At 47.5% G+C, this 13,046-nt stretch overlaps 1 protein-coding gene across 4 annotated transcripts in view; it reads left to right on the top strand.

The window, feature by feature from the left end:
* CHD2 (chromodomain helicase DNA binding protein 2) overlaps nt 1–13,046 on the top strand; it is a 1,289,637-nt gene that overhangs the window by 1,003,005 nt on the left and 273,586 nt on the right. For all 4 annotated transcript variants that reach the window (XM_069625070.1, XM_069625072.1, XM_069625071.1 and 1 more), the window contains one exon: nt 4,827–4,965. In XM_069625070.1, the coding sequence (XP_069481171.1) occupies nt 4,827–4,965 (139 nt within the window). The remainder of the gene's footprint in view (nt 1–4,826; nt 4,966–13,046) is intronic.

Raw genomic sequence — 13,046 nt, 5'->3', positions numbered from 1 at the left:
TAGTTGCAGAAGTCAGGCTTTGCCCCAGACATACAGTCCAGACTTCTCAACATGCCCTTTGACGGCACACATCTATTTGGGAATAAAGCTGATGAGAGTTTGGAGAAGCTGCAAACTTCCAAGGCGGTGGCCAAATACATTGGAGCTGCAATAAAGCAAACTCCAAACTGCCCCAGAGGTGCGCCCTGGAGGGGTGGGTCTTTTCGCTATTATTCCTCATTCGGAAAAGGCAGAGGACAGCCAGCTCAAAGAGGTTAAAGACAATTCCCCTGTGGTGGACGGGGTCGAGGTACTAAGACCGCAACAGCAGGGGCTGCTTTACCCTCAGCCTCAGCGTCAGCCACTCCAAAACCTCTCTGAGGTCTTGCATCACAAGACAACAGTAGGAGACAGGTTGTCACAGCATCTGACAGAATGGCAGGCTATTACTTCAGATGTTTCGGCATTGGAGACAGTTGCGCAAGGTTACTGCCTTCCTTTCCTGCAAAAACCTCAGTGTCATCCACCGAGGAGCAACTCTTTGAAGAATCCGTATCCGCTCCTTAATGCAGGAGATTTTAACCCTGCTGGAGAAATGTGCTATAGAACCAGTACCTGTAGCGGAGAGGAACATGGGTCGGTACTCACCATATTTTCTAATTCCAAAGAAGGACGGAGGAATGAGACCCATCTTGGACTTAAAAGACTTCAACAAGTTCCTCAGGAAGAACAAGTTCAAGATGGTAACCCTTTCCCAGATCCTTCAACCCCTACAGCTTCAGGATTGGATGTTATCATTCGACCTCCAGGATGCTTACTTTCATGTGCCAATCCATCACAAGCACAGAAAGTACCTGAGGTTTGTCTTTTTGGCAACTCTCACTATCCGTTTCGGGTTCGACCATTTGGGCTAACCTTCGCCCGAGGGTTTTCACCAAGCTAATGGTGGGTGTGGCAGCGAGTCTCGGGAGAGGGGGGATTCACGTCTACCCTTACCTGGACAATTGGCTGACCAGGGCCAGTTCCCCAGAACAAGCCCTAGATCGTCTCATACTTGCCACTCCCTCCACAGGCTGGGCTTCTCTCTCAACTTCAAGAAGTCCCACATGATCCCATCACAAAGACTCCAATTTATCAGAGCAGTCCTGGATGCATCCCTGTGAAAAGCCTCGCCACCTTAGGTGAGGGCTCAAGACATTCTGCAGATGGTGACAAAATTCCAAAATGCCCAACATCTACCGGTCTCCGATTATTTTTTAGGTTGCTTGGCCTCATGGCATCTTGCATTTTTCTTGTGCCAGAGGCTCACCTGAGAATGAGATCTCCTCAGTGGGCTCTCAGGACCCAGTGGTCACAATTCTCAGGAAGGATGTCAGATCTCTTACAAATCCCAAACAGAGTCTCGCTGGACTTTCAGTGATGGGCCTGTCAGGAGAAAATCTTGAAAGGAGAACCTTTTTGGCAACCCTGGCTGGAGATAACAGTAGTGAGGGACGCATCACTCATGGGGTGTGGAGCCCATACCAACGATTTAACATCAGTGGTCGTTGGTCTCCATCAGAGTCCAATATACATGAGGGCAATCAGACTAGCGCTGAAGGCCTTCCTGCCATCTGTAGAGGGACAGAATGTCCTGATAATGACGGACAACCCAGTGGCCATGTACTACCTCAACAAGCGAGGTGGTGTAGGGTCACTACTACTGTGCAGAGAGGCAATGCAGCTCTTGTTCTGGGCAATACAAGAAAAAGGTCCAGAAGTCCAACAAAAAATGCTGGGGGTCTCGCTAGGAGAGGGGATGAAGCACAATAATATATCTCGCTAACATTCAGTCATCTCACTTCAAGGTAAACTGTGTTGGATCTGCCTCGGTGTTCACTGGGGTTGTCCACCCCAAAGTGTCCCAGGAAGCTCAGCAGGATTGCAGATCAATGCAACAAGCCCCCAGGTGAACACCTAGGAGAGGACAGTGCCTTTTCTGAAGAAAGAAGACTTTCACCAGCGGGTCCCCAAGGTGAGCCGACAGCAGCTCCTGTTCTGATTCTTGGCCTGGAGGCTGAAGAAAGTACTTTGGGCAGGAGCAGACAGTCAGCTTCTTGTGATGGGATAGCCCAGCAAATGATCTTCATGATACTTGCTCTTTGGGACTCGATACAAACTTCGGTTCAGCGACGGTTGTCACACAGCAGGCTTTCCTCTGTTTCTTGGTCCCCAACTTATAAGGGGAGATACTCAGAGTGGGAAAGAGTCGCTGTAGGCCTAGAAGGATGCCCACAAGGTTCCATCCGGAAACCGCGCTTCAGGAGACGATGCACAGCAAAATCGTCCAAGCCCCAGGGTATTGGGGAATTGCAGCCAGGACCGTTACAGCTCTTCGAGACTGGTTAGGCCCACCAGTTGAAAGGAGGAAGTCGTCTGGCCCAGATCTTCCCTGTTAATCAGAAGAGACGGCTGGAGCTGCAGCAGTCACTCAGGCGGCACTGGTAGTCACTGGAAATGGCTACAGGCATCCTCCTTCTTTGGATTCTTATTTCCATTGGTCGACTCTCCTTTCTGCTCAAGGACCCTTGCCTTTAAGGAGGTAGACCATCAGGATGCACCAATCACCATTCAGCCTTCATGCAAATCTGGGGGCTGACTTGCCCAAAAGGAGAACCGTCTCCCAGTTCGAAATGGATCCAGGCAGACACACTGCAGGACAAAGACCAGGGGAGTTTCGATCACCTCCCCCACTTCCTGTCCTTTCAGGCACAAACAGAGTCTTGGCGACATTCGCAAGGAAGCCCACAAAAGACATAGCGGCACCTCGTCCTCCCATGTAGGTAGAAGAAGGTTTAAAAATGGACAAGTAATCAAGAGTTGGTGAAAAAAGTACTGCCACGATTTTAGGTCAATGATGACCAATGTGTCCCTTACCTCCGCTGCGAGAGCAGCCTGCAAAATTGGTAGAAAACATCCACTGCCACCAGCCACTTAGATGAACTTGTCAATGTAACTAGAAAGTTACAGGAGAAGTGGATAAAGGGATACAATGTGCCCCTTCAGTGCTCCACATAAGGGGGGGGAGGGTTTGCCTATTCCACATAATAAGTCAGGTAGGATAAAAAGTATCCCCCTGTTCTTGGTAATGGCTGGTATCACAAGGAAAATTCAAAGGGCAGCTCAAGGCACTCCCAGCAACATTGCACAGAAATCTTGTGCACTGCAATAATAAATTGCAGATCCCTTAACAGTTGGAGGAAAGCATAACTCCAAAAAGAAACAACCAAAAGAGTTGAAAAGGTTTCCCAACGGTGTAGAGTAAAAGACTGATTGCGTATGGATCAAGGTTCTCACTCGCTCTGAAGAGCTGATAAAAAAAATCCCAAAGTCTAGCAAAAAGTGCAGGAGGACTCTCAGATGGGGAGAATTACACCCAAAAAAGAGATTCTACCGAAGAGTACATAATGCATGTGCAATTGCATTTCTAAGGGTGAATGTACATGTTATATGTTTTTTGATTTACATTACTTGCACATGATTTTTATATGCTTAGTGTGTTCCTAAATGCCTAATACATTATTGTATATTTTTATACTTCCCTGTCGAACTAAAATTATTGTTGCTGCTCTGTGTCGACTCATTCTAACCCCAGACCACACCCACACCCTTCCTGTGACTAAGCCTTGCCGCTCTGCCACTTTAACTTGATTCGGTATGGCTAAACTCTGTGTCTTTCTTCTTCGCCATAATAAGGTGGCCTCACAAAATCTCTCCCTCCATGGCTGATTTTGTAAATTCAACTTAACAATGCACTTAATTGTGAAGGCCAGAAAAGTGCCTGCTTGTAGGTTGTATGGTTCCCTCATTCTTTCCCACCTATTTCATGTTGGAGGTTCACCTCTGATGGAGGGCCCACATACAGACTTTGGGAGTTAAGAGAGTCCATGTATAGGCATTACTGTTTTTATAATATTCGGGTATCTTTTTCAGTACTGTGTATTAATACTCAAAGTACTTATTTGACCCGATATATGTTTTACTTAAAGTATATTTCAGTGTCATTTGTTTTCTGGAGTTGTGTGTTGACTAATTGTACATCTGTGTCAACCTACTTACCCACTACCTGAGAGTTGTGCCCTGTCTCTCTGACCGCGTTACTAACACTGAGAGGTTTCGCTTCCCTTTCTTGTCAGGTGTACTAGCCTTAGCCCTAGGGTTAATTGTTGTAGCATACTTAACAGGGTGGTACAAAAACGAACTTAAAAGGGAGCATATATGCCAAAGGGAAAAATGAGTAATATTGCAATCAATAGGTGTGTTGGGGAACATTTGATAATCTCACATCTGTTTCCGCTCTCCCTTTTTAAGAGAGTGATGTTCATGCAACGTCTGGCGATGGAGGCAGGAGCCCTGGTTTTAAATTGTAAGGATACCTCTCAAAGGGTTTGAATTTGTGATTCAACTGCCCTGCAAACCTAAATTCACAATATTACAGCTGTCTAGTGAAGCCCCTTACTAGTTAAAGATATCCAGTGATAAGCCTAGAACTCTTATCCATGGTGTAGCCCACTATCCCATTTGTAGTCCAATTTTAAAAATGCAGTGTATTGGACCCCACGCAGTACCCTCGAGAAAAAGGCTCCATAACATTTTGAAAATGAGAATTGCTTTTCCTCTTTAAATTCTGTCTAACAAACTGTAATTGGATCTTAACCATAGACCGTTTATAAACGCTACATTGTATGCATTATATCATGAAACAAAATATGTGAGATTTTCTTTGCCACTGTTTTGTGTATTCATCTGCGTTTTCTTCATTAATAGTGTTTTGTGAAATGACTAAAGGCTTTCTTTGCTTTTCACAGGCAAAGGTCCAGGGAAGAAGCGCGGCCCTACCATAAAGATTTCTGGGGTTCAGGTCAATGTGAAGGCTATTATTCAGCATGAAGAAGAATTTGCATTGCTAAACAAATCCATTCCAGTGGATCCAGAGGAAAGAAAAAAGTGTGTATATATTTGTTAGTGGTTCTGTTTAGGGACCAAAACATGCATCCTACATGTGGTATCTAACTATTAGGAATCTCAAATAGGGTCCAAGTATATTGGTACAGAGATTATTCATACCCTATGTGTAGGACACAGGTACTTGGAGTATATATGGTGCTCTTAAGAATATGCTGACTCTCTGTGGTATAATGGCATTGCTGTCAAGGCACACTCTCCGGATGGGAAAATTTGTTTCAGAAGGTACAGTAAATAATTTCAGGAAGAATTTCCAAAGGTGTTTTGGGTGGTGCTAGGAAAGGTTTTCTTTTTGCTGCTTTCCTTCCATAGACTTCTATGGGACACCTGTTCTTTTTGCTTTGTTTTGACTGCTGTCCTGGTGTTTAGGAGGCATGAAAAGCCTCATGGTTCACCTCTGTTGCATTGTACTGATTTGTACGTGCAAGCAGATACGTCCCTAAGACTATGGCCCTTATTACAAGTTTGCCGGTGTCCTGCCGTTAGTTCCAGAAAGATACCAGCAAACTGACCTACTGTTACCGGGGGCTGATATTCCGTAATTTCCGGGATATTACAGGTGCCGGTAAGGGTGGTAAATCCACATTCCATCGAGTACCATAGGACTCCATTATGGGGATTGCCAGTATTTCTAGCATCAGTAAATACCTACTTTCCTTTCTGCTCAAGGACTTCCTCCTTTATGGAGGTAGACCATCAGGATTCACCAATCACCATGCAATCCTTCATGCAAATCTGGGGGCTGGCGTGTCCAAAAGCTCTTGGCTGGAGATAAATCGGTGACCCCCACCAGCAAACGTGTAGTTTTGCTGTGCAGGAAAAGTGGTAGTGATGGAATTACTGCCACTTTTACCAGCACATTTCCTGCACCACAAAATGTATGCGTCCCTATATCTCTCTTATGAAGTTTCTTGACTTTTTTGAAGCTGCACACATAACCCTAAATTGAAGTGGGGTTCGGATTCTTAGTATCCTTAAAACTTTCTTTTGTGACTCTGCGGTTACAAATTAAAATGTATCTGGAATGGGCTTTTGGCAGTGAATATTTTGCTACTGTTTTTAACTTTTTACTCCTGTTCTTTTGCATTTTACCTCATAAAGAAATAGCGTTCCATGTTTTCCAAAATGGCCATGCCATTGGATGTCCATCTGTCCTTTTGGTTATGTTGTCCTTTGGTTTTCTTCCTGCCCTCTTGGGTCCGGAAATTGCCATATATGGAAAGCCTGTTCCTGAGCAGCGCCTTTGCTTTCCAGCACAAAGTGGCAGTCTTTGTATGTGTCCGTATGTGGGGATTGGGACTTTCTGGTCCCAGTCCACATTAGTGTCCCCTAGTGTCTGTTGCTGGGCGGAATGTTTGGTCAGTGGCTGTCTGTTAGGGAAGATTTCTCTTTTTGCAACTTTACCTCCGTAGTTTCTATGGATCTCCATTCTTGTTGCTCAGTTTTTAAACATGCTCTGACTTTTTGCAAGGAAGTAAAGCCTTCAGCTCCACTTACCTTGCATTTTGCTCATTGCTATGGGGAAACCGATCAGTCCTTCAGACTTTCAGCATTAAAAAGTTTCATCCAGCATAATGTTATTCATTTGATTATCTGCACAAGGGCTAAAAATAAGTGATATCTGATTTTCCACCAAAAAGTGTACCCAGAACATTTCATTATCAGATTTGTTAAAAAACAATTGCTTAAAAACCATCGACGCCTAAGTAAATAAGTTGCCTCTAAAAAAATGTACGTCCAACTTTCTTCATTATCAATAGTTTTGCAAAGACAACACTGTCTGCTAATAGAAGCAAGGCCATGACGAGGTCCTATACCATCAAACGTACACAAAACAGTAAAGAGAAATCTCATAAATGTTTGAATCCTTTGATTAGGAAATTTGAGAGGGTGATGTGGAAGAGTGAGTTTCATCATTGCATGTTTATAATGTTTGCATATCTTGTACTTTCTAAGAGGGTTGCGCTGATGCGTCCACTCCCCAAATCTAATTTTTGATTTTACTCCATTAGGCTTAGTTAATAATCCCTCTGTATTAGAGCATATTTCATCCAGATAAGATAGGCACTCATTTTCTTATTTTAACAAGCTCAGTCCCTAGCAAGTAAAGTGTCACAGATTTTCAAAATGTGATATTCTATGGGGATTGAACATTTTACCTAATAGCTTGAGTTTGTAAAAATTATAATAAAAGTAATAGATTGTAAACCATACCCTATACGAAGCAAAGTAATTAAAATGTAAGATGGAAGATTGACTGAATCGATCTACGGATAAGGAGGGAATGCCGTTTTAATGACCTCCAACCCATGTATCAATACCGGGATGATCTTCGATTTGTATCATTGTATTAATGGTATTATGGTGAATGCACAATATTTTGTACATTTTTTCCGCATTTCAGCTTGGAGTGGTATCAGTTTATATCTTAACCTGTTCATCACATTTGACTGACTAAATTTAGACAAAAAGGGGTAACCCAAGTATAGAATATGGTTTGTGATTTCCAGTGGCTTGTTTATAAAGATACAATTTGTGCTTAGATGTTTTTTTTGTTATGCTTGCATATCATTACTGATATTTTATTGGTATTCATCTTCAGATTATTTGCAAGCATATATGTCTCTGGAATAGTTAAGTGTTGTTGCAGCCGAATTGGTGTCTGGTTATAAATAAAGATATCGTCGGCAAATGCCCAAAAGTCTACTCGTATACTGCTGATTCTAGGGGGAAAGTGTCTATGTGCAGTAAACAGTTCAAACAAATCCACCAAATGCAGATTAAAATGCCGGAGCGCAAGAATACAACACTGTTTTAAGACTGTCATAGTGCTAATCTTGTCAGTTATGACACCAGCGATGTTGAGTCTGACTTAACAGTGGTGTCTGTGTGCAATAAAATCGACGTATAGCAGTCCCCCAGGAATACCCCACCTTTACAATGTATTCCATAGCTGGGCTATGTCGATCTCCTCAAAGGCTGAAGAAAGATCTACACAAGCAATATGTATGGGATTGCTGCCTTTCAAGGCTGCCTGACTTTGGAGAATGCTCACTAAAATACCATTTAATGCAGAGCCAGGCCCTGTCTAAACCCTGTTTGGTAGCGTGATATAAAATCATCTAAAGGCAATTGTTCCACATCTATGGGGACTAGGGAAGTACAATGTTTGCATGATGAGTTCAGCAGGGAAATAGGATGGTCATTTTCAGGCTTATCCCTTTGACTATGTAGCTTTGATTCAAAGATGACTGGATTCTGCAGCGCATATTGATCTCTTTGTATAGGTCACTTAGAATCAAAGACCACAAATGTGGGTCAGCTTTTAAAGAAAGATTTTGAATGGATTGTGTCCACCACATATTCCTCATCCTTGATAATTATCTTCCAGCTAGAGCTGCTTTGTTAAACAAAAATTCTTGACGGAGGGCGCTGTGCGGTAGCGTCGATGACTCGGGGTCCCTCGAAGGCTTCAGTCCGATGGTCGACGTCATCCGCAGTATATGTAGCAGGCGCAGCGCCGTTGGCTTCAGTTCCATTTTTTTGATGCAGCTTTTTCTTCAAGATTAATTACAGCGCACTTTGGCTCGTTAAATTAAAAAACCGCATGTCTTCACCGTCGACTCCATCAACGCCCAAGATGGGTTTTAAGAAATGTCAGGATTGCGGGTCGAAGATGTCCATCACCGACCCCCACTGTGTTTGCCTATGGTGCCTCAGCATGGAGAATCGTACGAAGGAATTCAAATCCTGTCAGGCGATGACTGACAGGGCTCTGAGAGAGCCCAAAGTTAATTGGCGGTTGGTAGAATTCCAAAATCCCCTTCTGTCCCAAAAAAAACGTACTTCGGATGAGTCGAGAGATTCTCCTCGTCGAAAAAGATCGAAGAAATCTTGATAGAGAAATCTCGATCGAGAAGTGGTTTGTGTATCTTCTTCCATAAGTCGAAGAAAAGAAGTCATGTGTCTCCTTCTTTGATTTACTCCTCACCCGAGAGAATAGCATGTCCAACTAAATGCGACTCCCCAGCAAAATGGGAAGAGTTTCGGAGGGAGATGAAAATCTTTGAGAAAGAAGCCCCTAGTCCCTCGAAAGAACAGAAGAAAGATCATGTCCCGGTTGCTCTGCCTAAAGACGGCCAGAGGAAGTCTAAGGCTAAACCCTGTGCACCCTCGAGTCCAGGACGCTAGCCTGACTAACATCGAGAGCCTTCGAAGCCTCGAAAGAGTGAAAAGGTGTCGAGGACCTCAACAAGTCGAGAGTCCAGCCCTTTGACGGTTTTGTCGAAGGCATCCTCGACGAAAACAATCTGTTTCATTGATGCCCTCGACGTCGGAACCTTTGACACCCATATCAAAGCCATCGACGCCTAAGTCTAAGATAAGCCTGGCTGCTCTGACTACGCTACCATGAACTCAGGTGGCACAGCCTTATACTAAGAGTGGAGTTTTGTACTGCCTCAGTTGAGTTTTACTAAGCCCTTAGTTGGACTCAGAAAAACTGTCCTAACAAACATCTACTCCAGCATGGGGTCTGGCATGGATTCACATGCTCATGAATATTCCCCGTCGTCAGGCTGGGAATCCTCGGTAAAGAAAAAATCAGTATCAGTTTCGTTTCTGAACTGTCTTTCTTAGTAGTAACCAATCACTGGTCTCTGGGTCATACTGCCCCCAGCCAATGACTGCCCTCTCCCTAAGCCTCTCCCCTGGCAGCCATCCTCAGATTTTTACCGCACGTTCAAGTGTTGGGAGTCCTTGTGCTAGAGCTCTCGAGCTTTTACTGCATTTTGCGTTTTTTCAAAGAGTTTATTCTCATTTTTCCGGTCAATCGAGCCTCAAGCTCCACCGTTTCTACTTCCGATCAACAGGGACCCGTTTCAGAGATTTCTACGCCCCTCAAGGGTGAAGTTTTCATAGAGTTAGGCTTCTTGGAGGATTCCAGAAGATCTGAGGCATACCTCGTGGACATGGCCGAGGACAAGGGAAGCTCGACGGCCGGATCCAAGCTGTTCAGGAACTGCCCTGGATGCAGATTACAGAATGTTTACAAGGAGAACAAGCATTCGAGATGTCTCTACTGCCTTCACAAAGACAAAACGCACGTGGAGAAGGACTATGCGTTTTGCAAGAACTTGTTGAAATGGACTATGAGGGATCGTCGGATCCGCCTCGCCAGCTGGCTGGAGAAGAGCACGGCAGGTGAGAAGAAGTAGTAGTCTGCGCGGTCTTCTAAGTCCTGTGAGGGTGCCCCGGCGACGGGGGCCCAACAGAAGGCAAAGCACTGCGAGTCCGCGGGCACCGGGAGCACCGAAGTGTCGGGCTCCTCGGCTGCCAGGCAGGGCGCACTTTCACCGACGCCATCAACCACGAGCCAGCACTCTGGCTCGGGGAAGAGAAAATCGGAGAACCCGGGTAAGCTTCTGGAGAGGCCCCGGTTGATACCGAAGGAGTCAGCTGAGTTGGAGCGAGGTGTTGACCCTCCCCCCAAGGTGAAGGCCTCAAGCGCGCCTAAGGTGGTGAAGGCCTTGATTCACCTGGCTAAGGCCTCTATCAAGGGCGTCGTGGCGACCGTGGCAAAGCCTGTGGAGGCTACCCCAGTGGAGGTGACCTCGGGGCCCAGAGTTTCCCTGCTACTGCAGAGGGGAATCCTCTTTCCAGCCCATCAATAAGACCCCCGCGAGAACCCCGGTGGAAAAAGAGGGGAGGGGCGATGGCCGACACCGATACAGCCTCTGAAGAAGAACTGGTTGGAGTCGTGAAGGTCCTCAACAAGATATTGGAGGAGGTCCGTTCACATGGGAGGAATGCCGATGAGGCGGACAAAGAGAGCAACGGTGGCGCCGACCAGGTTTCCGTGGAGGAGGACTCCACTCCCCAACCGTCGCAGCCGGTGCACGAGCCTCTGGACAACTTGGGAGCCATCTTGATGGCAATCCAAGCCTTATGTACGGAGATAAGGACAAGGTTGCCCTTACTCCCAACGGACGACCCAGCAGAACCGGGCCTGTCGGGAAGCCCTTCAAACAAGCGGAGGAGAGATCATCCCCCCCGCCCTTCCAGCCTTCGCGGCCCTCCCAGCCTTCATCTACTTCCCCTGATCCTAGGGAGGACACGGGAACAGATACGGCCACGACGGGGATGGATGACGACGGTGGTGACTACGGGATGGGCCTTCCATCACCACCCCCTCGGCACTCTCCACCTGACGAAATTGCCTCTTTCCACGCCATGATTGCCAGGGCATCTGACCTGTTCGAGCTCTGCCCCGAAGAACAGAAGGAAGGCTTCCTCTATCAACGGCGTGAGGCCAAGAGGAAGACGGTCCTCTCGGTCCCGTTACTTGACGACATCTGGGACGAAGGACTGTCCCTCCTAAAGAACCCGTCCACGACGCCTGCCAAGAGGGACCGGTACGAGAAGTAGTACCGGGTCCCGGATTCCGCCCCTTTGTGCCTTAGGGTGAAGCCGACCCTGGATTCGGTTGTCTCGCCGGTGGCCAAGAAGAAAGCGGCGGGGGCGACGGCTTCAACTTCGACCTATCCACCGGACGGCGAGGGGAAGAAACTGGACACCATTGGATGACGGGTCATCTCGTCTGCAGCAACGACAATTAAGGCGACCAACGCCCTGGCGATTGTGGCCCGCTACGACAGGGAGTTGTGGTTTAAGATCGCTCCCCTGCTGGACTTCCTCCTGGACGACAAGAGGGCGGAAGCCCTGGAGATCCTGCAGGAAAGTGAGGTGGCATCGGACCACGCCATAACGGTGGCCACAGACATTGCTGACACCGCTTTAAGATCGCTCCCCTGCTAGACTTCCTCCCGGACGACAAGAGGGCGGAAGCCCTGGAGATCCTGCAGGAAAGTGAGGTGGCATCGGACCACGCCATAACGGTGGCCACGGACATTGCTGACACCGGTTTCCGTCAGTTGGGCAACAGTGTTTGCCTGCAATGGCGGGGGTGGCTCCAAGCGATCGATTTCTGCCAGGACGTGCCCTTCGACGGGAACAACTTGTTTGTGAAGACAGTGGATGAGTCGCTGCAGGCCATCAAGGCTGACACGGAGACGGCTCGGGCCTTGGGAGTTTTGCAGCAGCGACGGCCACCCTTTCGGAACTCGGGAGGCAAGCAAGGTGCCTCCAAAGGATTTGGCGGCGGCTCCTCGACGCAGGAAACCTACAGGGGACGAGGCAAGTCAGGTGGATCTTGCCGTCGTCGCCAAGGAGGCCAAGGTGGCAAGGCCGCTGCCAAGCAGGACTGAACCGGCCGTAGCGTCAGGCCCCCACCTGATCACCCCGGTGGGAGGCCGGCTGGCGAAGTTAGTCAGCGTGTGGTAGTCCATTTCCACCGACCGTTGGGTGCTGGATGCCCTGGCCCACGGACACACTCTCGAATTCCTAAAGAAGTGCCCCGCATTCCTCCCGTGGCCAGGAAGGAAAACCACGTCCCCAGTTGCTGTTGGAAGTAAGGGCGATGCTGAAGAAAGGAGCCTTCAAGCTCATCCCAAAGAGGCTCCGGGGCTCCGGAGTGTACTCACGATACTTCCTCGTCAGAAAGAAGACCGGCGGGTGGCGACCCATTTAGGACTTGCGTCGGTTAAGCAAATATATCAAGGCCCAGAAGTTCCAGATGGTCACCTTCCAGCACGTGCTGGGACAGCTGGAGGAAGGCGACTTCCTATAGTCGCTGGACTTGGAGGATGCTTACTTTCACATTTCCATTCTAAAAAGACACCGAAAGTTTCTCAGATTCGTGGTCCAAGGGCAGCACTACCAATTCAAGACCCTTCCATTCGGCTTGAAGTCGGCGCCCAGGGTATTCACCAAGTGCCTAGCACCAGTGGCGGCTCCTGCAGGGGATCCACGTTCACCCCTACCTGGACGATTGGCTCATCCGAGCAAGGACAAGCGAACTCGCCGTCGAACACACAGCGAAGATCGTCCAACTGCTCACGGATCTGGGATTCTCCATCAACTTCTCGAAATCCCACCTGGTTCCGTCGCAGGTCGCACTGTTTCTGGGAGCCAAGCTCGATACAGTGGCGCGATTGGCCTCTCCG

Source organism: Ambystoma mexicanum, chromosome 11 (genome assembly GCF_040938575.1).
Source record: "Ambystoma mexicanum isolate Mex_15411 chromosome 11, UKY_AmexF1_1, whole genome shotgun sequence".
Taxonomy (NCBI): domain Eukaryota; kingdom Metazoa; phylum Chordata; class Amphibia; order Caudata; family Ambystomatidae; genus Ambystoma; species Ambystoma mexicanum.
The sequence above is the reverse complement of the archived record's forward strand: the minus strand, read 5'-3'. Positions and strand labels throughout refer to the sequence as shown.